At 43.6% G+C, this 27,660-nt stretch overlaps 1 protein-coding gene across 1 annotated transcript in view; it reads left to right on the top strand.

The window, feature by feature from the left end:
• The window catches only part of nlk2 (nemo-like kinase, type 2), a 170,622-nt gene that overhangs the window by 64,237 nt on the left and 78,725 nt on the right, over positions 1–27,660 (top strand). Inside the window, exon 5 of the mRNA XM_028573592.1 lies at positions 12,201–12,307. Within this exon, the coding sequence (XP_028429393.1) occupies positions 12,201–12,307 (107 nt within the window). The remainder of the gene's footprint in view (positions 1–12,200; positions 12,308–27,660) is intronic.

Raw genomic sequence — 27,660 nt, 5'->3', positions numbered from 1 at the left:
CCGACCGGCGTCCTTGCTTCTGTTTCCTCCCTGCCTACCTCGCCTGCCATGGCCGACAACAATGAGCGCCCGCTGGTCTGTCCTCCAGAAGCCGTTCGTTCCTTCGCGGCGAAAAATTATAGTTTATTTCCCCCTCAAAAATAGGTAATTGAGCATTGTAGTGGTTATGACCATATTGGTGACTATGTAACTACATACCTACCTTGTTCAGTAAAATAGCGTTACTGAAGGCTAGCTGTAGCTCGCGCTTGGAGCAGCTGCTTCATCTGCCTGTTGCCCTGTCTGTCTTGTTCTTTCCAACTCTTGTGAGGCTAGTATACTCGGGTTTGAATAAATAAGGATTACCATCAAACTCAGAAGGCTCGTCCGTGTGTTGTATGTCTGCTATATTCTGCATAGTTACGTTACTCTAAGCTTCTTCCCTTGTGAACACCTCCGCTCTTCACTCTTCACACACTAAGCTCCGATCTGCACACTGCTTTTTACCGTTTCCTGCTACAACTGAATTCCCACGGGACAGCGCCAGGATACAGCTAGCCTTCTGTAACACTATTTTACTGTTCATATTCAGATTCAGATAACTTTATTAGTCCCCAAAGGGGCAATTCAGTTTTACAGCCAACCCATCCATTAAAAGGGCAATAGAATGATTATATAGGGTATTTCACACTGTTCCTTAAGGTCTCCTAATAGGGTATGTAACATTGGTTGGGCTGAAAATTGCCTGAATGCTATTTTATGGGCCCTTAACTACCCTGTGAATATGGTCCTATTTGGAACAAGAGCTTTTCTTCCAAATATGGTATGCTCATGAATATTTAGATGAGCTGCGCGCTGATTGGTTTGAGCGAACCACATAGAAACACATTGGAGACGAGACAGCAGGTCTCATATTTCAGACACTGCTACTACTGTCTACTATTTCGTTATTAAATTCACTTCTGAAGCATTTTTATGCGAGAAATCAACTATATAAAGCTCAAATATGGGCCGTTTTACAAAAATGTATGGCTAATTGCAAATTTGGTAAGACGTGTCGGACTTTAGGCGCTCCACACAGTCTGACGAGAAAGCGGCAACCTCCATACCCAGTGAAAGTTACCGTTTCCTTGGTTACTGGACTACCGGGGCTCCGCGGAGCTGGCCGGCTGCCAGCTGCCGGCATAACTTTAATATATTTACAGTTTGAATACTCCAAGGTCATATAAAGCTAACAATTGTGTCCGATTTCAATTTAATGCATTTTTGTGAACATTAGGGGTTTCGTTAGCTGCTAGTGTCCCTTCAATCCTATGTGTACAGATTGCGGCTAGTTAGCTTCACTTTCGGCATAACTAGAGTATATTTACAGTTAGAATTTTGTCACTGCACTTATACAACATCTATCCCAAGGTCTTATAAAGCTAACAATGGTGTCCGATTTCAATTTGATGCATTTTTGTGAATTTCAGAGGAATTCTAAGAGGAGGAGGCTAGCTCTCATTGATAGAGCTCCATCCAGCCGCAGGCTCTATCAATGAGACTCACGGACAAGAGGCGTTTATTTCCCTGATCGTTTGTTTAAATAACTCAACACACATCCATTATAAGATTAACTGGAACCTGTGTGTGAGCTTGTTACGCCCGCAATCTTAAGAGATTGCGGGCTGACCGTGCTCTCACTCACACACAAGTGGGGAGCTGCAGGCCCTGGAGCTCTGTCAGAGCAGCGGTGTTTGGTAGTCCATTAACCCAAAAAACTGATTTTGCACGGGTACACTGTAACTCCAACTTAATATTGTTGACATGAAAAATTATTTTAAGTGTTTAAGAATTGAAAATGTAAATTATTAATATTTGACTAAAAAATGTAAGTCGCTCCAGCAAAAGTTCAAATTTGTATGATTCAACGGCATTTAGTAAGTCATTACAAAATACATAATTGAGTTGGGATGCACAACTTATATTTAAATGTCCACAACAAGTGGAGAAAGTTCTGATAACTCATATGTCTTTGTTGTGAAATGCGGGAAAGCCAACTTTCCGAGTTGAAGATAATCACTTAAAGTCATCAGATTTCCGCACTGGCTGTTGCAGCGGAGCTGCATGAAACCTGGAGCCCACACTACAATTAGTCCGCACAGGCAAGTTTGAACCTTTTTTTCACTTAAAATATAAATTGTGTAATTGTATAATTGTGTGATACATTAGTGGATAAGGTAGGCAGTGTTACTTTATTGACAACAGTTTGGCCCAAAGCTAACGTTAGCCGCTAGCTTCTGCTTAGCTAGCAGCAAGGTTACCGTTAGCTAAAACTAACGTTAGCTGATAAATGCGGTACTTTTCTAAGCAGGTAGCTAACTTGGCTAAGGTTACCGTTTAAACTTCGTAAAAGCTTTTCAGACTGGTAGCGTTAGCTAAGTTAAAATACTTGTGTGACATTCTACTATTTTGTAATTGCGGGAACGTTAGCTAGCTAGTAACGTTATACATTTCTAACAGGGTCGGCTTTCGGTTGCTTAGCTAAACCTAAACAACCTAGCTAGCTTGCTAGTACCAACAGTTAAGCTATTAGTTGGGTTCAATTCAAGTCAGTGTTGTGAATAGTGTTTTAAAGTAACTTTAGTACTAACGTGAGTTAGCGTTAGTATAAGTCTAAGTATAATGTCTAAATAACAGGTAAGAAGAATAGATTGCGCTAGCTAAATCATGCTGCCTCAAGACAGACTTCCACCTGCATCTCTCTGTCTTCTGATTCAGGAGAGAAGCAAGGAGGTTTTATAAGACAGATAGCAAAGTTAGGCTGGTTACACACTGCCTGCGTGGCGTGAGCGTGGTGTTTCTGTTGCGTGTCAGCTGCGTGGATTTTTCTGTCTTTACACACCAGAAATGCTGCTGCTAGCCTTGTCTGTACACATGTACTGTATGTTTCTCATTGATAAAATCAAATACTGTGTTAAACATAAATATCTACAGATCTGATTACAGAAAAGACAACGTTGGCAGTATTGATGGCAAAATAGGCTCCAGAATATTTCCTTCTGTATTGGCAGGTGCAATATTAGAAAATCTCGAGGCTTTCAAACATCAACAGGTCATTTATTAATATGTATTTGTGTCTGAACGACATATAAACATATTTTTATATTCTATTTTGCCTGGAAATGCTTCCAACACGCTTGCGTGTCGCTGAAAAATAGTCGTCAGTTCTATTTCTAGCATGCATGCATTTTTCGGTGTGGCTCGAGCCGCGCCTCAGACTTGCTTGTCACGCAGGCGGTGTGTAAGCTCTAACCTGGTAACGTGGGAGCCAAAATAAAAACGGACACGCCACGCAGCTGACACACTTGCCGGCCTTCGAGATTGAGCGGGGTCTAATAATAAATGTTATTGCGCTTGACTGACGCGGGGCTCAACTCCTAAAATATACGTGTATGTGTATGGATCAACTGATCTGTTGCATTTTTAATCAATTAATCAATGTTTTAAACTGATTAAGAACCTGATGGATCAACTCCTTAAGGGACTGGATGAAGAGGTGATTAATTTAGTAATCTCAGTATTTTGGAAAATGTTGACAGTTGTATTGCAAGAAATCGTGGGATTTTTTTACTGCAAGATATATAAAGCTAAAATAATAAATACAAAGTTTCCAATTTAAGGTGTTTATCATAGTATCAAACATTAGAATTAACCCATTAAACAGTACCTAACGTACAGAAAAAGTAGCGACTAGGTGCTGAACAAAGTGGCACATGTAGCAGTTAAAAAGCATTATATATTGTAAGTTTTGAGTTACCCTTAGATTTGCATTCTACTAAAATTTGCTCGATGTGGAAGAAAACAGCGGTTTACCAATACTTACCAATACACCTGAACCATCACCTTATCGTGGTGGAGAGGTTTGTGTGTCTCTGTGAACCTGAGGGCTGTGTTGTCTGGAGCTTTGTGCTCCTGGTAGGGTCTCCCAAGGCAAAGTGGTCTCAGGTGAGGGGCCAGACAAAGAATGGTTCAAAAACCCCAATGAAAAAGCTAAGCAGAGATGGAGTGACCCTGCCCGGAGGAAGCCCGGGGCCCCCGTCTGGAGCCAGGCCCAGACGGTGGGCTCGTCGGCGAGCGCCTGGTGGCCGGGTTTGCCACGGAGCCCGGCCGGGCACAGCCCGAACAAGCTACGTGGCAACTCCCTCTCCATCCCATGGGCCCACCACCTGTGGGAGGAACCGTTGGGGTCGGGTGCGATGCCACATGGGTGGCAGTGAAGGTCAGGGGCCTCGACGGACCAGACCCGGGCAGCAGACGCTGGCTCTGGGGACGTGGAACGTCACCTCTCTGTGGGGAAGGAGCCGGAACTGGTGCGGGAGGTGGAGCGCCACCGGTTAGATCTGGTGGGGCTTACCTCTCACGCACAGTCTTGGTTCTGGAACCATACTCCTGGATAGGGGTTGGACTCTTTTCTTCTCCGGAGTTGCCCAGGGTGTGAGGCGCCGGGCGGGTGTGGGGATACTCACAAGCCCCGGCTGAGCGCCGCTGTGTTGGAGTTTACCCGGTGGACGAGAGGGTCGCCTCCCCACGCCTGCGGGTTGTGGGGGGAAAACTCTGACTGTTGTTTGTGCATATGCACCAAACAGGAGTTCGGAGTATTCGGCCTTCTTGAGACCTTGACTGGAGTCCTGCATGGGGCTCCAGTGGGGACTCCATTGTTCTGCTGGGGGACTTCAACGCACACGTGGGCAATGATGGAGACACCTGGAGGCGTGATTGGGAGGAACGGCCTCCTGATCTAAACCAGAGTGGTTGTTTGTTGTTGGACTTCTGTGCTAGTCATGGATTGTCTATAACGAACACCATGTTCGAACATAGGGATGCTCATAAGTGTACCTGGTACCAGAGCACCCTAGGCCAAGGTCAATGATCGATTTCATAATCGTTTCATCTGATCTGAGGCCGTATGTTTTGGACACTGGGTGAAGAGAGGGGCAGAGCTGTCAACCGATCACCATCTGGTGGTGAGTTGGGTCAGAGGGTGGGGAAGACTCTGGACAGACCTGGTAAGCCCAAACGTGTAGTGCGGGTAAATTGGGAACGTCTGGAGGAGGCCCCTGTCCAACAGACTTTCAACTCACACCTCCGGCGGAGCTTTTCGTGCATCCCTGTGGAGGCTGGGGGCATTGAACCCGAGTGGACAATGTTCAAAGTTTCCATTGCTGAAGCTGCAGCGAGGAGCTGTGGTCTTAGGGTCTTAGGTGCCTCAAGGGGCGGTAACCCACGAACACCGTGGTGGACAACGGTGGTCAGGGAAGCCGTCCGACTGAAGAAGGAGTCTTTCCGGGATATGTTATCCCGGAGGACTCGGAGGCAGTTGCAGGGTACCGAAGGGCCCGAAGGGCTGCAGCCTCTGCCGTGAAAGAGGCAAAGCAGCGGGTGGGAGAAGTTTGGAGAAGACATGGAGAAGGACTTTCGGTCGGCACCAAAGTGCTTCTGGAAAACTGTTCGCCACCTCAGGAGGGGGGAGGGGGGAACCATCCAAGCTGTGTACAGTAAGGATGGGACACTGTTGACCTCAACTGAGGAGGTAATAGGGCGGTGGAAGGAGCACTTTGAGGAACTCCTGAATCCGACTAATACGCCCTCTATGTTAGAGGCAGAGCTGGAGGATAATGGGGATTGTCGCCGATTTCCCAAGCGGAAGTCACTGATGTAGTCAAACAACTACACAGTGGCAAAGCCCCGGGATTGATGAGATCCGTCCAGAAATGCTCAAGGCTCTGGGTGTGGAGGGGCTGTCCTGGTTGACACGCCTTTTCAACATTGCGTGGAAGTCTGGGACGGTGCCAAAGGAGTGGCAGACTGGGGTGGTGGTTCCCCTTTTTTAAAAAGGGGGGACCAGAGGGTGTGTGCCAATTATAGGGGTATCACACTTCTCAGCCTCCCTGGTAAAGTCTACTCCAAGGTGCTGGAAAGGAGGGTTCGCCAATAGTCGAACCTCGGGTTGAGGAGGAACAATGCGGATTCCGTCCTGGTCGTGGAACAACGGACCAGCTCTTCACTCTCAAGGATCCTGGAGGGAGCCTGGGAGTATGCCCAACCGGTCTACATGTGTTTTGTGGATTTGGAGAAGGCGTATGACCGGGTCCCCCGGGAGATACTGTGGGAGGTGCTGCGGGAGTATGGGGTGAGGGGGTCTCTTCTCAGGGCCATCCAATCTCTGTACAACCAAAGCGAGAGCTGTGTCCGGGTTCTCGGTAGTAAGTCGGACTCGTTTCAGGTGAGGGTTGGCCTCCGCCAGGGCTGCGCTTTGTCACCAATCCTGTTTGTAGTATTTATGGACAGGATATCGAGGCGTAGTCGGGGTGGGAGGGGTTGCAGTTTGGTGGGCTGGGGATCTCATCGCTGCTCTTTGCAGATGATGTGGTCCTGATGGCATCATCGGCCTGCGACCTTCAGCACTCACTGGATCGGTTCGCAACCGAGTGTGAAGCGGTTGGGATGAGGATCAGCACCTCTAAATCTGAGGCCATGGTTCTCAGCAGGAAACCGATGGAATGCCTTCTCCAGGTAGGGAATGAGTCCTTACCCCAAGTGAAGGAGTTCAAGTACCTTGGGGTTGTGTTCGCGAGTGAGGGGACAATGGAGCGGGAGATTGGTCGGAGAATCGGCGCAGCGGGTGCGGTATTGCATTCAATCTATCGCACCGTTGTGACGAAAAGAGAGCTTAGCCAGAAGGCAAAGCTCTCGATCTACCGGGTCAGTTTTCGTTCCTACCCTCACCTATGGTCATGAAGGCTGGGTCATGACCGAAAGAACGAGATCCAGGGTACAAGCGGCTGAAATGGGTTTCCTCAGGAGGGTGGCTGGCGTCTCCCTTAGAGATAGGGTGAGAAGCTCACTCATCCGTGAGGAGCTCGGAGTAGAGCCGCTGCTCCTTTGCGTCGAAAGGAGCCAGTTGAGGTGGTTCGGGCATCTGGTAAGGATGCCCCCTGGGCGCCTCCCTAGGGAGGTGTTCCAGGCACGTCCAGCTGGGAGGAGGCCTCGGGGAAGACCCAGGACTAGGTGGAGGGATTATATCTCCAACCTGCCCAGGACTAGGTGGAGGGATTATATCTCCAACCTGGCCTGGGAACGCCTCGGGATCCCCCAGTCGGAGCTGGTTAATGTTGCTCGGGAAAGGGAAGTTTGGGGTCCCCTGCTGGAGCTGCTCCCCCCGCGACCCGACACCGGATAAGCGGACGAAGATGGATGGATGGATGGATGGATGGATGGACAGTTAATTGTGTGATTCAGTTTTAGTCCTCTGCCTTAGTAAATAAAAAAATGCAGCTGTCACAGAAGTTGCTCAATTGTTAACTGGCCAGTCCCTTTGCGTATAGCTTTGGCTTTTCTGCTTGTTACTTAGATTTTGTTTTAATGTTTTTCATCCATCTTTTTGTGTTTCAGACCAATGACATCACAGCACACAGACAGGCTGCAGCCTTGAAGGGCCTTCCTTTGTATATCTGTGAAAGTCAGGAGAAGCTGTTCAGGAGTTGTCTGGTGAGTGGTTATTAGCAACTCCTTTTTATGTTGTACTTGACTAGGATTGTTACCGAACAGTTAACACTGCCCATTTTTCCATTCCAGTTTATCTATCCACTGTTGTCCTTGCCCATTTTTATCTAAATGCATGAAGTGTCTCAAATAGATGTACTTTGCTGTTAATATTCTTTATTTAAGCTGCAATATTGAGAAATTTGGTTTGGTGCTCTTTAGTGCCATCTAAAAGCCCCAAAATTGCAACTGCACTGAAACGTATAGTTGTGAAACGGATAAGAAACTCAGTCAGAAATCTGTCATCAAATCCATGTTTACTCATTAATTAATCTAGATACCTAATTTTGGAAACTTAAATTAATATTTTTTGTTAATTAGACTCTTTATATAGCCGATATATAATAAAGCTTCTAATATAACGTATTCATACTAAACTTATGCTCTTTTGAAGGTATTAACGCAGCTCTCTCCTGTCAGATACATAGCACAGGGAGGTCTTATTTTCTGTCAATTCTAAAGGGACCGTTTTATTACTTATTATAATTTGGTGATTAACAACCAAGTCTCTTCCTATTCCATGAATTGTATGACAATTTTTTCTCGTTGTCTCTGCAATTTAAGATTTACATTAGCATCTTTGTACTGTCTTCTTTTTCTTTGCCCTCTTTGTTTGTTTCTGTCAAACATGACTAATCGACTAAAGAAATCTAAGTTAACTAAGACCAAAACGACCGATTAGTCGACTAAGAGGGAGCAGCCCTAGATTTTCGATTTAAAAAAAACGGTAGAGGTTGAATCGCGATTCAAATGTGAATCGATTTTTTTGCACACCTACTGTCCAGGCAACACTGTTTATTAAAGGAATAGTTTAGCATTTTTTTAAGTGGGGTTCTATGAGGTACCTATGCATAGTTATGGAGATGGCGATGAGTGCAGTCACTATAAGGAGATGGGGGAGATGTCACTGTAGCGGAAGTCATCCTTGTACTGTGGGGGTGAATAGAAAAAATGCCTTTTTACCACATAGGAAATGCTTACCTAAAATAATAAATAAATGTCTGTTCAAATGTACACAAAATGTTGTCTCTGCTTTAGTTTGCCGCCAGACAGACATTTATTTTTGCACTTTTTTTTTTTTAGTGTACTTTGGGCCATGTATTTCTGCACCAACTCCCCTGCTCTGATTTGGCGTGTTGAGTGATTCGCTGCACTCCACCAGCACGAGTTGGCATAGTAATACAGGGCTAAGGGACATCTCCCCCAAACTCCTTATAGTGAATGCACTAATCACCATCTCCATAAGGGAAAAGACTAACTATGCATAGGTAGCTCATACAACCGCACTTCAAATATGCTGAGCTATCCTTTTAACTGTATAACTGTTTAACTTACTAACAAACATTGCTCTATCTGTACACTTTTTAAGTTTTTGTCTACTTTTCTACCCATTTCTTATATTCAGTTGTTCTTTAAGTAACCTGCACTTTATTAGTTATATATAATACTATACTGTTATTTACTTGTGTAAGGATTTCATTGTGTGAAATTGTTGATACACCGACAGTATTTTAATACATATAGCATTTGCTGCAACATTTTACAAGTTAGAAAAGTACAACTGTTTGGCCTGATTGGGTCAGTTACGGGTCTCCGTTGCTCTCAGTTGCTTGTATGAAGCATTTGATACATGTTAAACATGTTGAATAAAAAAAAGCTTTGAATCAAGACATTGTATATGATTATTTGTATGTGCAAATTATTTGTATAAGTGGGTATTATGGTTATATAGAAATTGCCCTAACTTGGGTTTTAAAGTTGTTACAAAGCACAATCATGAGTTACTGAAACTTGGAAGTTGAGTTGAGATAAGAAAGGTTTTAGAGTCATCACAATGTATGAGTCACTGCGACTTTGAGTTTAGTTAAGATAAGTAAGGTTTTGAAGTTTTCCCAATTCGGAATTATAAGCTACTGCAATTTTGAGTTAGGTTGAGATAAGTAAGGATTTAAAGTTCCCTTAATTCATTGTTGTGAGTTACTGCAACTTGGAGTTAAGTTACGCAAATTTAAAATTGAAAGTTGGACCAACTCAAAAGCAAAACTTAAAAAGTTAAGTTTTTTTCCCCAACTTAAAATTTTGCTGAAGTTTGTTGCCTTAAAATTGTAAGTTGTGTCAACTTTTTATTTTTTACGGTGTATGGAGTGCCGTGGGCTGCCAGCCGTGACGGAGCTCCATCTACCTCACAGCAGGCCGGGGGCTGTGAAGGAACTGAACTCCGACCCACAGTCCGACAAAATTTGCAATTTTCATAAAACAGCCCATATTTGACCTCTACATAGTTGATTTCTCGCATAAAAAAGTCTCAGAAGTGAATTTAGTGGTAAAATAGCAGATGAACAATGTATACAATTTCTGAGATCTGCTTGACCTATTCAGAAAACTAAGCTGACCTCATATCGGTGGTGTAGCCTGTAAATGTTGGGGCGTGACAAAGATAGACACTAGAGCCAAAAAAGGAGGAGTTGAGATTCGCCCGTTTTCAGAGTCAGTTTCAAATTGTGAGATTTGCTGAGGAAAGGGGTGTCAATGGGATTTTGAGGTTCTATGTATGTCCTATTTATCCACTAAACTCTCATTATTCAACTATGACAAGGTAAAATTGGTTTTGCATTCTATCACCCCTTTAAGGGTTAAACAAAACTTAAAAAGTGCATTAGCACGCAATGTATATAATGTAATGTTATAAAATAAAAAATTTACATGAACAATAGACAATAAATAGTACTGCAGCAGTCATACATCCCCCTGTATACAGAAGCTTCTCTCTCTCTCCCGTAACATCCACACATTTACACATGACCCAATCATTACACACACACACACACACACACACACACACACACACACACACACACACACACACACACACACACCTGCCAGTGACGGAACAGAGCAGCAGGGTGCAAGAACCAGTTTTGTTATAGTTATGTGCTTGCATTTAACAGACTTGTATGTTATTCATTTAACACTCTTATAGCAGAGGGAATGAATGAGTTGGCTTACCGGTTAGTTTTCCGTATTGGCACATAGTACCGCCGACCTGACTGCATGATAACAAATCCATTACTGAGTACATGATCAGGTTGGCACAGTATTCTGTCTGCTTTCTGGACAGCTTGAGTTTTCCAGAAGGAACGGAGATCTTTTAACTGGGTACTAGTGATTTTTGAGCATACCTTAACAATGTTGTTCAAGCTCTTTTTGTCTTTTACGGTTAGTCCATATAACCAACATATGAAAGAAAATGTTAATAGGCTCTCAATGAAGGCTTGATAAAATGTGCATAAAATTCATTTACTGACCCCAAAAGAGTTAAGCTTCCTCAGTAGGTATATTCTTTGGTTTGCTCGCTTAATAATACGATCAGTGTTCTCACTCAATTTCAGTTGTGAGTCAAACACTGTGCCTAAGTACTTATATGTTTGGACTATTTGAACATTTTCATTGTGTATTACACCTGGTTTTGGTTCGTCACTGTGCATTCTAAAGTCTATGATTAATTCTCTAGTTTTAGACACATTTAAATCAAGGAAGCTGTCATCACACCATCTGACAAATTCCCTAAGGGCACTGTTATGGTCCGATTGGTTGCCCTGGAGAAGCGACAACAGGGCTGAGTCATCTGAGAACTTTACCAAGTAGCTGTTCTCCCAAGATGACCTGCAGTTGTCAGTGTATAATATAAAAAGCAGGGGGGAGAGCACGCAGCCCTGGGGAGATCCTGTGTTTTGATACAATGACCATGGACATATTTCCATTTACATAGACCTGGTGCCTTCTGTTTGTTAAATAATTTAGAACTAGTAATAAGATCTGCTTGGGTAACTTAAAATGTGCGGCTAATCGTTCAATTAAAATGTGAGGCTGCATTTTGTTAAAAGCTGAACTAAAGTCAGCAAATAAATAATAGGCATAATACAAGGCACAGACATAATTTGGTCTGTTTCCATGTAGTTACATAGGCACTAATATGGTCATAACCACTACAGTGCTCAATTACCTATTTTTGATGGGGAAATAAACTACAATTTTTCACTGCGAAGGCATGAACAGTTTTCTGGAGGACCAGCGGGCGCTCGTTGGATTGTTGTCGGCTGCGGCAGGCGAGGTAAGCGGGGAGGAAACGGAAGCAAGGACGTTGGTTGGGCCTGCAAGCCCGGCTAAGGAAACTACCACACCGATCGCCACTTCCAAGACTCCCGATTGCACTTGTCTGGCATGCCCTGAAGTACTTAATGCGAAAATGTGAATGTAGAATCAGTGGACTCTCACGAACAAAAGTTATCAAAATCATTTTGATAATCCAAAAAAATGTGCAAGTAATAGAACTACTTCCTGTAGGTGGCAGTCAAAACAGGAAGTGTTGTGTATTTTGGCAACAATTACTCTGATTAACACGAAACTTGACTCAGGTCTAGTTTAGTTGAAGTAGAGGAAGCATCTGGTACAGACACTGGAATTTGTTCCAGATGAGTAAGAGAAATGTTGTGAAATCTTTGGCCATCAACCCAAAAGAGTGGTCCTAGATGTCACTGTGAAACTTGTCCACTGACAACTAAATAGAGCTTAGGAAACTGCAATGATCAAAGACCATTTTCTGTGATTCTTTTCCCCCTTAATTTCCCATTGGTCAGCTATGTCGTGACTGAACTGATGCAAAGTGACCTCCATAAGATCATCGTATCACCACAGCCTCTGAGCTCAGACCACGCCAAAGTTTTTCTTTATCAGATTCTACGAGGTAGGTTTTATTTCTTTAATGAAGTTCAGTTCATTAGATATGTCCATATGAAATGTGCAGATATATTTTTAGAGGAAGTGAAGGGTGTAAGCTAAGTTAAATGAATGTTAGTATTTTCAGCATTGAGCATTTAGGGCTGGATACTTTATTGATCCCCAAGGGGAAATTCAAGGTGCTTCCGTGGGGAAGTTAGAGCAGCACATAACTCTCGCTATTCAAGATAGACAGAGCAAAATGTAAAAATATACAGTTACAATGAATAAGTTTGTGTAGCATGAATGAACTGCATTTCATTATGCAATCCTGGTTTGAATAATGAAAATAAAAAATCCTGTAGATTTGATATAGTTTTATAATCAAGAGCTGATGTCCTCTGAACTTCTGTAAAACTTAAATTCAAATACTTTTTGCATTGTAGCTATAATAACAATGACCACCATCAGGTTTTCCGTGGGATCTTAAAAAGTCTAAAATTTAAAAATCAAAATTTTAGGTATTTAAGTATTGTGAAGGTCTTAAATAATTTTAAACAGGTCTTCATTTTCCTACGTCCATGTAACGCTAGCTCTAACGCTCTTTTTATTTGTTTATTCCATGGTGTTGTAGTTCTTTCTTTCGGTAGTCCAAATATAATTTTGTTGTATTTCAACTACAAATGAGACCAACATCCAATCAGCTTTCGTGTTGTTGGTGCGAGTTTCTTTCAGATTGTACCACAGACATAAAAACTGATTTTATTCTTCAGCTTTGGGGAAGTACAAGTTTAGCGATACGTGGCTTGATTAAAACTGAATTTAGGGCTTAGTTAATGTTGTGATAAAGGTCTTAAATTTCATTCATAATGGTCTTGAAAAAGTCTTAAAAAGTCTTAAATCTGACTTGGTGAAACCTGTTTTTTACCCGGACTGATCAATATGCTATTTTATTCTCTAATTCTAATCCTTTCTTTTTTATGATTAACATTTATTTATTTTTTTAATACAACTCACAAAAAAAAACTATTTGCAACACCAACATATGCCCTCCTTCCCCTCGTCATCACAACCCACCCAGACGAAAATCAAGAAAAACAACAAAATAATAACAAAATCAAATATAAATCAAATAAAGATATGTACAAATGACCATATAATGAGCTTATCATACACATCTCTCCCCAGCACAAAGCTTCTTAGGAGCCCTCCGGAAAGCTCAAGTACTGTCCCCATTTTCCTGTGTAGACATCCAATCTGGAAAACCACATATTTTCAAACGTCGCCACCCTATCCATCTCACAAACCCAGGATTGACGGCCCGCCTTCATCCTTTTTTTAAGATAAACTTTTTATTATTTTTATATTTTCTTTGAACAAACAGAACAGACAAATACAATTGAACAAGAACAACAACCCTCTCCCACCCCCCACCCTCTGCGGTCTCGAGAAAACTCGAGAAAAAAAGTCGCTAGTCGCTCTCCTCTAATTCTGGTGATGCTGAGGTCATTAGGACTGAATGCTGCTGCATTTTTCCATAGGTCTATAGTCGATGATTTTGCTTTGTTAATCCTTGCCGTAGAGAGCTCCAGCATAATTGTCCAGAAAATATGCCTGCCACTGTTTACACAAAGCGTGTGGGGAGGAAGCCCAAGGATCATTGTATTTACACGTACATACGTACGTGTTTTACATGTACTGTAAATGTTTTTTGTTTGCTGTGTCTGTTTTTGTGATTCTGTGTAACTTGTGTACTGTTGCTCCAGGGCTCCCTTGTAAAAGAGATTTGACTATCTCAATGGGACATCACCTGGTAAAATAAAGGATAAATAAAAATAAAAAAATTCACACGAGGAACTATGTTCATTTTAATTAATTGAATTAAAGCGATACCGGCAGTGCAGACCAATTGGCTAGATCCCTTTGAACACTTCTTAGTATAGATTCATAGTTGTCCTGGACAACTCCCTGTAGCGATGCGTGAATGGTGATGCCCAAATATGTAATTTTGCTTTGGGTTGGTATTGTATCACTAATAGCTGATGTCACCTGTCTGTAGTAGTACAGTAGTTCCACTCTAGGCGGTCAAAAGCCTTTTCTTCGTCCAGTGACAAAACTGCTGCCGTTGTTGGAAGGTTTTTGGCTTCTTGCATATATTGTCTGCAGCTTGATGCTTTGGTACAAACCCTGATTGGTCGGGGTGGACTAGCTTCTCAATGAAGCGTTCTAGGCGTAGTGCTAAGACTTTGGAATGAAGCTTAATATCAGTTCCAATGAGGCTGATGGGCCTGTAGTTCACTCCGTAGGATCTTTGCCCTTTTTGTGTATGACTGAAAGTGCAGTGTTGGTTTGTCGATGAAAGGTGCCCCTCTCTATGGCCGAGGTTAAAGTTTGTAAAATGATAGGTCCTAGTGTGTCAAAGTACTGTAGTAAAAGTTCTGATGGAATTCCATCCAACCCCGGTGTTTTCCCTTTCTTAGCAGTTTTTAATGCTGATTTAAGTTCCTCTAACGTAATAGGTTGACCCAGTTCTTCTGCCTCCTCTGGGTCGAGAAGAGGCAGGTTTAGCTCTTTCAGGAACTTTTGACACTGTGTCGGATCCTGATTGCAGGAGGATTCATACAATTTTGAATAAAAGGATTGGAAAGTGGCGGTGATATCTTTAGGATTCGTTGAGATACCTCGGTCCGTGCGGATGCTGTTGATAGTAGCTCTCTCAGTAGACTCACTTTGTTTTAATTTCAGAGCTAGCAATTTGCTTGGTCTACAACCATTAAAATAGTAATTTTGCCTCACTTTGTGCATTATGAATTCAGCTCTCCTTTTTAGCAAATTTAGCTCTGTTCAATTTGTGACTAAAAGATTATGTGTAGATTTAGAAAAGCACGTCTTTAGAGACTGCTCTAAAGATTTACAACGCTCTTCCAGCTCTGCAATCCTTGCCTCTCTCTTTTTCTTCAAATTTGCTGCAAAGGAAGATGTGAAATCTCTAATAAATCCTTTAGTGGCTTGGCAGATATCTGCCGGGCCCGAAACTGAGTCAGTATAGATTGATATAAACTCCGCCAGTTTGGCTCTAAACTCTTTATCAAAATCTGTGTTTTGGAGAAGGGAATTATTAAATAATAAATCTTCTAGATCTTTCTCCCATCATATCACAACGGAATGTGGTTATTAGCGCATTGTGAACAGAGAGGATTGCTGGTTCCATTTCTATTGTGTGGAACATTGCCTTAAGTTCACTGGAGCACAAAAAATAATCAAAGTGGGAGTGGGTGAGGTGACTTGTGGAGAAAAATGTGTAATCCCTGCTAGTAGGATTGTGCATCCTCCATATGTCTGTAAGATGGTGGGATTCCACAATTGCATTGAACATGTCTGATATGTGTTTTGGGGCTTTCGTGTGGCTGACCCCTGATCTATCCTGATTTAAATCTAGTACCGCATTCATGTCTCTCCTTATAATTAATGAATATTCATTGAGAGAGAGCAATTAATTGGTCAGGCGCTGGAAAAAGCTTTCATCATACGTATATGATGAAATATACGTATGCGTATACTGAAACTAAGGCTATTTTCCTACTCCATATCATAGTACATATATATATGATATCCTGCCTGAAGAGTCTTTACTACTTTTGTCTACGGTGAGTGTGCGTCTCCGTGACAGCAGCACAATGGAGCCCTTGGTTTTGGTGTCGTCACTAGATAAAGCAGCAACCTTCAAGTATTTATTTTGTAGCCAATTTACATCTCTTTTACGTAAGTGTGACTCTTGTACAAGTGCCATGTCTGTTTTTCCTTCTTAAATAATCCGGGAATTTAGCTTGTTTGATTGGCCCGTTTAGCCCCCTGATGTTAACTGAAAGGATTGAAAGCTCAGCCATCTTTAAAATTGAAACGCATACGTGTTTAGAGTATCCTACCGGATTTTGCTGACAAATCTGGAGCAAAGGTTGAACTGTGAGTTCTAAGCAAGGTGTGACAAAAACATAAAAAGTAAAATAAATCCCTTAACCCTCTAAAACAGCAGACCCCCTCCCCTATTTGTAAGATGCGTGACCACATCAAACGCAGTTTGCGCAAAACTCCAGCTCAAAACTACACCTCCTGTCTTAAGTCACAGGTTAATTGAAACAGGTCTAGTTAATTCTTATGTTAAACATCAACAATATTCTAAACACCTTCAAATAATTTCTGGATTAAACTGTGTGAAAAACAGACCAATTTAGTTGGAGCAATAAACAGACTATGAGCTGAACAGACCATATCCCTCATGTTCTTTCAGTCTAGCTTAACCGTTAACAAACGTAAACATGAAACTGACCAGCCAGCATTTATCATGTATTTTCAGTCTGGTTAAGTGTCCCTTTTAAAGCTTAGTTACAAAACTTACATAGCGCATCCTCAGGATTAATCATGTTCCTTATCATATAATACCAATATAATTTGTAGATTGAGTAGCCAGCATTCATCATTCCTTACAGTCTGGTTAGATGTCCCTCCAACGGTTGGTTTCAAAACTTACACACATAGTCCTCCAGTCAAACTCAGTACAGTGGCCCTCTTCCTCCAATTCCAGCCTGAACTTACGTTCAGCGTGCAGTACCAGCTCGTGTTGTATCTCTTCAGGCAGTCGAAGCCGCTGGATCTTGAGTGTGATACAGTCAGACTGGTCCGGCTCACATACCATGCTTTCCTGCATCTCACGTTCTGCCCCGGTGTGTTGCTTCAAGGCATTAATTTCGGCCAGCATTAATTCCTCCATATTAGAGAGCGTGTTCACATTAGCTGCACCGTTAGCCACCACTCCATTAGCCGCAGACATGCTAGCAAACTTCTCCGAACGAGTAGACTGCCCAGATGACGAGACCCGCTCTTTCGTTCACCGAGTCACCGTGACAGACAAAATGATTTGGCGTCGAAGAAAAAGTAATAAACCTGGTCATTTAATGAAATACGGAGGTGAGTATAGGAGCTCAGTCTATTGCAACCATAGCGGCCGCTGGTCACGTGCTTCTCACCATCCTTTTTAAAATAATCTGTCTGGTTATCCAGGGCTCCAGACTGCAACCAAATGGCATTTTGCGACCATTTTGAGACCGTGAAAGTAATATTTTAAACTACTACCTTGCTTGGGCCACTGAAATGCATCTGATTGGAAGGCTGTTACAGGGCACTGAGCTGTTAAAGGTAACGCTTTTGACTTGGACCAATTTACCCTATAATCCAAAAATGTAAAGAAAGAGAAGCTTGAAATTTGAAAAGTTTTTGTAAATTTAGCTGCTGGTGTGAACAAACCATCCTCTCTGCTGGAGCTGTAAATCCACATGGCTACTTAATTTGCACGCAAAAGATTCATCGCCATGTTTGAGTTCTTTATTCTTTATAAACTTTAATCCATATAGCTCAGGGAAATATCTTGCCCAGGGAACTGAGCTACCTGAACAATATAGTTGAATAGGCTGCTGTAAGCTCTCTGTAGTCCCATTTAACCGGCTGCTAAACTGCAAACAGCCTTTTTGCATATTCAGTGAATGGAGCAATTACCACTCCCACCTCAACAACAGGCACTTTTTAGATGGCAAATTAGTTGTATTGGTTACGTTCAAAACAAGAGCAGAACCCAAATGCAGACAAAAACGCAAAGCCAGAGTGAAAGTTATAGTACTTATTCAAAGTACTTAAGTTCAGTCCAGGTTCCCAGAGAGGCAAACAGGTCTAGGGGTTCCAAGCAGGAGTGGTTCCGTCAGAGTTATCCAGTGTACAGTTTGTGGTGAGGTCCAGCGCTAATGGTCTGGTGGATGGCAGGAGTGAAGTGGCAGCAGGAGTCAGGTTCCAATAGTAACTAAAGCACAAGAAAAACTGATCAGGACAGGCAAAAACACAACTAGCAAACAGGTAGCAAATTTGGTGGTTGTCCAACTAACTACTGACTAACTGTGGTTGTCTTGACTATCATCTGACGCAGAGTGGAGGGTTGACTGGGTATTTGAAGCAGAGGTTGATTGAGGTAATGAGATGCAGCTGGAACCCTGATTCCCACATATCAGACTCCACTCCTGCAATTAGAGACAGACAGAGGGGAGGGGAAGAGGAGAGACAGAGAAGCTACCTAGAAGCAGAATTTTAAAAGTCTGATAAAACAAGGTGCCATTTTCTTAGATTCCACTTTGAGAGGAAGATCACATGACTTGAGCCATTTGAGCCTCTTGCCCGGGAGAGTAAGTAGGAGGCTGAGAGCGGTGACAGTTGGCCTGCCTCTGCATGTAGGATGATGCTCGGGACAGAGCTATCTTGGCTTCCCTCCAGACCTTGAAGCATCGGCCCATGTGAGCCTGAACAGAGGGTACAGCCAGTTCTCGTTCCTGTGAAGGGAACAGGGGAGGTTGATAACCAAGAGCACAAAGAAAAGGAGACAAACCGGAGGAAGCGTTGGTAAGAGTGTTCTGGGCATATTCTACCCAGGGGAGCATGGATCTCCATGACACAGGGTTGGCCCCCGTGACACAGCGGAGCGCGGTCTCCATCTCCTGGTTCGCTCTCTCAGCTTGACCGTTGGTTTGAGGGTGGTATCCAGAGGTGTGGCTGGAGGTGATGCCCAAAGTTGAACAGAAAGCCTTCCAGACCTGGGAGATAAACTGAGGACCCCTGTCAGAGACAATGTCAGTGGGCAAACCATGTGAACTGAAAACATGTTCCACCAGAATGTCAGCAGTCTCCTTGGCAGTGGGAAGTTGCGGTAGGGCCAGAAAGTGAGCAAACTTAGAAAAACGATCAATTACCGTAAGCATAACTGATTTTCCAGAGGAGGGGTAAAGTCCAGTGACGAAATCCAGAGCAATATTGGACCAAGGGCGGCTGGGAATCAGCAGGGGTCGGAGATGTCCAGCACTGGGCTGGGTGGAGTTCTTACTCCGAGCACATACCGAACAAGCAGCAATGAAGGCACTAGTGTCCATCTCCATCTTGTGCCACCAGAACCGCCAGCGCATGAAATCCAAACTCTGAGTGACTCCAGGGTGACAAGTAAGAGGTAATGAGTGAGCCCACTGCAGGACCTGAGAGCGAACAGACTGAGGAACAAACTACCAGTTAGGAGGACCGTTACCTGGGTCAGCTTGTTGGGGTTGGGCCTGTCTAACAATCTCCTCAATGTCACAGGTAACGGCTGCAATACTGCAGGTGGGAGGCAAGATGGTTTCGGGGTTGCTACCAGTCTCTAGAGGTGAGTGAACATGAGACAGGGCATCAGGCTTTACATTATGTGACCCAGGGCGGTAAGACAGTGGAAAATTAAATCTCCCAAAAAAAGAGCGCCCACCTGGCTTGGCGAGAATTCAGCTGCTTGGCCGACTGGATGTACGCAAGGTTCTTATGATCTGTCCAAATGATGAAAGGTTTTTCCACCCCCTCCAACCAATGCCGCCACTCCTCAAGGGCCAACTTCACGGCGAGCAGTTCTCGATTGCCAACATCATAATTTCTCTTCACCTGAGAAAGTCTCAGAGAGAGAAAAGCACAAGGATGCAGTTTGTTATCAACTGTTGCCCACTGAGACAGGACCGCACCTACCCCAGTGTCGGATGCATCCACCTCCACGACAAACTGGCGGGCCGGGCTGCACCAGAATGGGAGCTGACGTGAAGCGAAGTTTCAGTTCCCCGAATGCCAATTCAGCCCCCTCGTTCCACGTGAACGGAACCGAGGTGAGAGCCATGAGGGGTGCAGCAATGCAGCTGTAGTTCTTAATAAACCTCCTGTAGAAGTTGGCGAAACCCAGCAAGCGCTGAAGCTGTTTACAGGTCGAGGGTGCTGGCCAGTCCGTGACAGTAGAGACTTTAGTTGGGTCCATCTTTAACTCCCCCTGAGCAATGATGTAACCCAGAAAAGAGGTGTTAGACACATGAAACTAAAATTTTTTCATCGAGGGCTCAAAATGGGTCAGTTTGACCCGAAGTCAACACAAGGGTTAAAAAAGTATAACCTTATTTATTTATTATTTTTTAATCTATTTGCCAAAACTTAATTTAACTGCATTAAGGAAATATGGCGGTGATTCTTAGTCTCCTGGGTCTTTACCTTTTTTAGGAACCAAAGTTATCAAAGCCTGCCTCAATTTTCAGGTTATGGTCAGGTTAAGGTCACTAATCGGGTTTCTGAAACATTCGGAATAACCCGACGCACGGTTAGCGTCTGGACGTACGGACAACCTTAAGACGCAATAACTTTTCGGTCACCTTCTTATAAATGTCACCATCTCGGTACTTTCTGCCGTCAACAAAATACATTATATTCATGGTTTTCACCACACTAATAAAGAAATTTGGTTACTTTCTATTTGTAACAGTGCTGTAGCACTATTCCTCTTATGTAGAAGGGAGGAGTTAAGGCGCCACCTATAAAAGCACCTTCTCTTACTTTGATGCAACAGGTCTAGGCGGACCCATGCATGATCGGAGATTACGATATATCCTATCACACATGCAATATGTGATGCGGCAAGACTAAATGGCGCCACGTGAGTGTCTGCTTGTTACAGCAGCTCTGTATTTTTCTACCTATTTTTAGTGTTTTTGTGTTTTTTGTTATTTTTCTTGTCACTTCGACACTTTAAGCAAGTGTGCAGCTAGGGATGTTCATATTTGTGACATTCGTAGTTTGCCTCTTGCTGTTTTTGGAAATTTTAGGCACGGCTGTGGGAAACTCACCCAACATGGCTCCCCATTCAACCAAGGCCCCATTGTTTTACACCCGGGATCAGCTGTTGGCTCTGCGCCACACACCCCTTCTCTGTGCGGAGCGGCAGGAGATCCCCATGGAGTTACAGAGAAGGAGAAGAGGATGCAGAGCGGGAGTGAAGCACAGAGAGCGAAAAAGACGGTATAAACCATGTTTACCGTTTGTCATCATGGGGAATGTGAGATCTCTCTGCAGAGGGAGTACCGGGAATGCAGCCTCAGGTGCTTCACTGAGATGTGGCTGTGTGAACGGAGAGTGGTAAGAAAAAGGGAGGGGGGATCACTGTGTTTGTGAACGATAGATGGTGCCACCCAGGACACATCGTTGTGAAGGAGCAACTCTGCACCAGAGACTTGGAGCTGTTAGCGGTTAGCATGCGGCTATACTACCTCCCGAGGGAGTTCTCACAGGTTATTGCTGTGACCGTGTACATCCCCCCCTCGGCGGTCGCTGCTGCAGTTACAGATCAGATCCACACTGTTGTCTCTAAACTTCAAAACCAGCACCCCCATTCCCTCCTCCTCATCTCTGGGGATTTCAATCATGCTTCCCTGTCCTCTGCTTTCCCCACCTTTACCCAGTATGTGAAATGCCACACCAGAGGCGTTACAACTTTGGATTTACTGTATGCAAACATCAAAAATGCATACACCTCATCACCCCTCCCCCCCACTTGGCTGCTCAGATCACAACCTCGTTCACCTGGTCACAGACTACACCCCTGTGGTGACCAAACACCAACCCGTGAAGAGGCTTGTGAAGCAGTGGTCTGAGGAGGCCACTGATAGGCTCAGAGACTGCTTTGAAACTACAGACTGGGAAGCACTCTGTAGCCCCCACGGCAGTGACATTGATAGTATGACCCAATGCATCACAGACTATATTAACTTCTGTGTGGAGAACACTGTGCCCTCCAAGTTGGTTCAGTGTTTTCCCAACAACAAACCCTGGGTGACCTCTGGGATTAAGGCCCTGTTAAATGAAAAGAAGAGGGTTTTTGCATCAGGGGACGGAGAGGAGCTGTGCAGAGTCCTGAAGGAACTCCGGCAGAGGATCAGGAAGGGGAAGGACATCTACAGGAGGAAACTGGAAAAGCGGCTGGAACAGAACAACGGCAGGGACATCTGGAGAGGGCTGCAGAACATCTCAGGCCACGGTAAAGCTGTGGGGAGAAATCAAGCCAGTGGAGACAAGGACTGGGCTGATGAACTGAATCCGTTTTTTAACAGATTTGATTCTGCCTCCTCGCCCTCTTCTCCACCCACCACCCCTTTTTTCACACCTCCCCTGGCCGGCCAGGTGAGGAGTCAACTAAAGAAGATCAAGGCAAGGAAGGCCCTGGGCCCGGAGGGCATCAGCCCAAGACTTCTCAAGGACTGTGCAGACCAGCTCTGTAGTGTGGTCAGGCACTTGTTCAACCTGAGCCTGAGCCTGGAGAAAGTCCCAGTTCTGTGGAAGACCTCCTGTGTGGTCCCGGTACCGAAGACGCCGCGCCCGAAGGGGCCAAACCACTTCAGGCCTGTTGCATTGACTGCTCACCTGATGAAGACCATGGAGAGGATCATCCTGCGACACTTGCAACCCCTGGTGGGCACACAGCTGGACCCCCTGCAGTTTGCTTACCAGCCTGGGATTGGGGTAGATGACGCAGTGATCTATCTTCTGCACAGATTGCTGCTACACCTGGAGGACCAGATGAGCAGGCATCAAGTATGCCTTTCCAGTTCAATAAACCAAGTACTGCCATCTGACCCACACATCACAAGATGATGTTACAATGAATTAAATCATACCAAAGCATTGTATGGCTCAAGACTATGGCAATATAGTATTCACTAAAATCACCCAAGCAGAAAGCAATAGTAATTCTGAAACGTGATTGACTGAAGATACATCACACAACACAGCTGAGTGCAAGTTGCAAAATAACAGTCACTTAGTCAGCTGGCAACTTCACAAACGCAAAAGCCAACATATACTGCACTTGACAACTAAGTCTCACACAGGCCTATAGCAGCATCACAAAATTATGATATGCATGGCTTTTCAATAAACTAAACAAAATATGTACATTATCTGGTCACACTGTCACAACAGATTATATTAACCTACTCAATTTACAGATAGCATAATAGCTCTTACCTGTAGAAGTTCTAATCTCTTGTCTTTTTCTTTGCAAAGTCGCAGATCAAATCCTCAACGTCAAGCTCCCTCAGCAGCTCGCTAAACCCTACTACACATGCGTTGCTGTGTGTTGGTAGAACTTTACAGGCAACAAAGTAAATGTCTACAGTGGACAGTGAATATAGAATCCACTCCCGTGGTACAGTTTCACCGTTGCGAAGGTGTCTGGTCAGTGCCTCGTTAGTGAGAGCGCGTGACTTTCTGCCGCCAGCCTCGTTCCCCCTCCGAGATGCTGGATATTTAGCCGCCCGATTCTGAAAGGCTAATATCCCTCTAGGTATATTTTCCTCCCGGACGGTCTCTGTAATCGGTCCCCGTAGTGCAGGGTCTTCAGAGATGATGGTACCTGAGGTACATTACCTTGTTCTGTAATGCCTCATCTCTGTCTTTTTCCACAACAACTTCGCTAAAGTTAACGTTAGCCACCGTTAGCTGTGGCTGAGTGTAGCTGGTAGAAGGCAGCAATTCTTCCAAGCTAATGTTGGCTAGCTCCTCGACATCCTCCTCTTCGTCATTCCCAGCTCTTTTTAAAAACCTATTTATTTGCGGGACATTTTTTATAGCAGGTGCTTCTTTCTCTCCCTTTTCTACACTTTCACTTGCTGATACAACACAATCTGTCCTGGGATCACTTACAAATTAATTCCACTCTTTCAATCTCAACTCGTTCTTAGAAAGCTGATCTTGAATCAGTACGATGTAAACAACCTGCTCTATGCCACCCACCTTTATCATTAGCCAATCTACACAGTGCATGCGGCCTTCAACCAATCATTACCTGTCCAGTCATCATACTGACTTATAAAACACTCAATCACGAGACTTCATTTTTTTGTAAACAACTTTTATTTTATTCTGATTGGATAATTATCACCATAATGATTAATGCCCATTGGGTAATCTGGGCTTGGCTTGATCACAGTTTGCCAACAAGGGGTGCTGCCACCAACGGGGTGCTGCAGCACCCCTACTTCCCGCGCCTTTGACTCCACCCACTGCCATATCCATATAACAGCCGTTGTTGGATGTGTTTCTGAGGGAAACGATCTGGTCAGCTGGTGTGAACTCAACCAGCTTCAGCTTAACACCAGTAAGACGAAGGAGATGATCGTCAACTTTAGGAGGAAAACATCCCACTTCACACCGGTGAGCATCCAGGGATCGAACATTGAGGTAGTGGAGAGCTAAAAATTCCTGGGTGTTCACCTAAACAATAATCTGAACTGGACTGATAACACCCATGCTCTTTACAAGAAGGGCCAGAGTCTCCTCCATCTGCTGTGGAGACTCCGGTCCTTTGGAGTGTGCAGGACTCTCCTCAGGACTTTTTACGACTCTGTGGTGGCCTCTGGCATACTTTATTCTGTGGTCTGCTGGAAAGGAGGCAGCTCGGACAGAGACAGGAGCAGATTCAATAGACTGATCAGGAGAGCGAGCTCTATCTGTCATAGAGGAGGTGGGGGAGAGAAGGATGTTAGCCAAGCTGACATCCATCATGGACAACACCTCTCACCCCCTCCATGACACTGTGGGGTCCCTGAGCAGGTCCTTCAGCAGCAGGCTGATACACCCACGGTGTAAGAAGGAGAGGTACCGCAGGTCCTTCATCCCGGCCGCTGTCAGACTCTACTACACCTGCACCACCCGATTATGTTATAGTTTTTTTCGGGTCTTGTCTCAATCACCCACCACTCAACATGGCTCTATGTATATATATGTTATTATCTGTATTTATATTTTTCCACCTGTATTTATATTTTTTTCCATTCCAAGTACTTACTTTTTGAATATTATTTATATTATGGTAACACTTAAATATAATTTATATTATGATTAATTACTTTTGCTATGTATGTTATGTAATTACATATTTTTCAATCTAAACGTCAATTACTTACTTACATTACAGTATTTTTTTGCACTTTGGCTACCTCACTTTACTTAAATACTTTTTATACAATGCCACTTTACATTCATTCAGTATTTTTTGCACATTGTCTGTTGTTTGCCTGTTGTTTGTTTGTTTGGTTGTTTGTTGGTTTGGTTTTATTGTGGAAAAACTGCTGCTGTAATAAGTGAATTTCCCCATTGTGGGATGAATAAAGTATTATCTAATCTATAGCAGAGGGAGCCAATGATTTGGGAATTCGGGAAAAAATCTATCCTAGAATATATCTTGTGCACTGATGAAAAAAATGTATAGTCTCTTCCACATGGGTTCAAAATCCTCAGAATATCCACCAAGCCCAGAGTCTTACAAACCTCTGTAATGTGAGAGAGCCCCACTGTAGTCTAGAACTGGATCCACTATCAAGTTAAAATCTTCTCCTAGAACAACATTGTGGTTTTCTACAGCTTGTAATTTCCTTTCTAAATCTATAAAAACATGCCTGATCATTAGGTGCATATTTATTAACCAGAATGAGTTCTTGCCCTTGTTTTTCAGCCAGAACAATAACTCTTCCAAAATTATCCTTAATTTTTTCAATTTATATCGCAAGTGCTTATCAGTGTAATGACCCCCCTACTTCTGCTACACCCCACACTATGAAACAAATATCCAACCCATCCTCCACAAAGTTTTTTAGATTCCAGTTGACCTATGCGTTTCTTGCAATAATACCACATCATGTTTGTTTCTTTTAAGACTGGACATAACCTTCCTCCTCTTGATGAGATTCCCCAGCCCATTAACGTCCCAGGTGGAGAAACATATTATAGAGATAAATTTCCCCAAAAGTCAATCCTGCGAAAACTTGATGGTCCGTGATCCATAGTTGCTCCATACGTCGGTCTCCGTGTACTGATGCCAAATAAAATGTGCACAACCAGAGTCAAACAAAAGAAAATATGTCCAAGCAGGGGCCAAGCCGGTGTCCTATATTAGTGCTAGTCCGCCCAGGAGAAAGCCGAAGAAAAAGAAAAAAGTAAACAGAGGCAGCACATAATAGCAAATCCTACGTTTCCATGAGGCTGCACATCAATATAACTCCATTGCACAAATCATTCCATATTATCTATGATGCCATCGCCTTTCGAGGGCATTCAAATGTCTTCACTCCTATTTTGAGCTTGGCAGGATGGAGGATTCGGAATCTCACCTCTTGCTTATGCAGCTTTTTCTTACACCTCTTGAATTTGTCATGCTTTATCTTTGTAGCCCTGGAGAAGTCTTGAAATAGCATTATGATGTTATTCTGCCAGGTCAGCTTGCCCTTATATCTCGCTTTACGCAGTACCAGCTCTCTATTTAAACATCTCAGAAACCTCGCCAGAATGGTTGTGGGTCTGTCTCCGGCCCCAGGCTGCTGGCCGGCAGTTCTATGTGAATGTTCAATCTCACATTGTCCCTCTATCTCCAGCAATTCCCGATTCAGCTCCCCCAAAAACTTTACTCCATCGTCTCCTTTTTTACCCTTGGTAATGCACACAGAACGTACACTATTGGGTCAGGATCTATTTTCAAAATCTTCAATTTCTTCTCAAAGCATAGCAGCTGGATTATCCCTTCTTTCTTTCTCGGCAGCCTCAATACTTTCCATGCGATTCTCAACAGCATCCATTGTGGTGATTAGGGTGGAAAGCTTTGACTTCATCAAGACGATGGCCGCAATTTTCTCCAGTGCTGCAGATATTTTATCAAAGTCTGCCGGCATCATTAGCCTATTGCACATCTTCTCCGGTCTTGGCCTGTCAGAGCCGCTGTTCCGCCGGGATGCATGTGCTTTTTAATACGGCACAGGCCGCCGATTTTCTGTTTTTAGACATCTTTGGTTTCTCCTCCAGGCTAAACACAAATATCTCTGGCTAGTAGAGGTGTGACGAGATTTCTCGTAGAGTACAGCTCTCTCTCTCCCTCTGTCTGTCTTGGCCGGGACACATGCGTCCGCAGCATGCAGTTCACTGTGGCGCTGTCTCGTGCAGACCACTCTCTCTGTTAAACTGAATCGGGAACCAGACAGCAAAACCTAACTTTACTTATAATGATATTAAACAAAGAGAAATTTTCTCCATTCGTCCTATAATGGTCATAAATCGATACTAGAGTAGCCTACTTCCTTGTTGAATTCTGCAATTAATAAAATGCAGAGGAGGAAAAAAGAGCATCTGCCTTCACAAAAATCATCTGTTGAGTGTTTGATGGTAATTGTTTTGTGCTTTAGAACGTAATCACTGTGAAACAATAGTAAGATTAGCTTTATTTCTCTCTGTCTACTGTAAAATGACAAATTCAAGTACAAAATATTTGGTCTCAACAGTCTCAACTACTGCCAGAAAACGCTTAGTTATGTTGAATCCTTGGTTCTCTGAGTGAAGAGACTATCTCTCCACCTTACATATGGAATAAGTAACAGTGTAACTGTTAGTTATACAGAAGAGAATTGTCATTTGAGTTGGTGGCAAAACCTTTCAGCGCTCGTTTTTCATTTTGTGACTTTCAGTTGTAAAATAGTG

This window comes from Perca flavescens, chromosome 3 (assembly GCF_004354835.1).
Source record: "Perca flavescens isolate YP-PL-M2 chromosome 3, PFLA_1.0, whole genome shotgun sequence".
NCBI lineage: Eukaryota > Metazoa > Chordata > Actinopteri > Perciformes > Percidae > Perca > Perca flavescens.
This window is presented reverse-complemented; position numbering and strand designations above follow the sequence as displayed.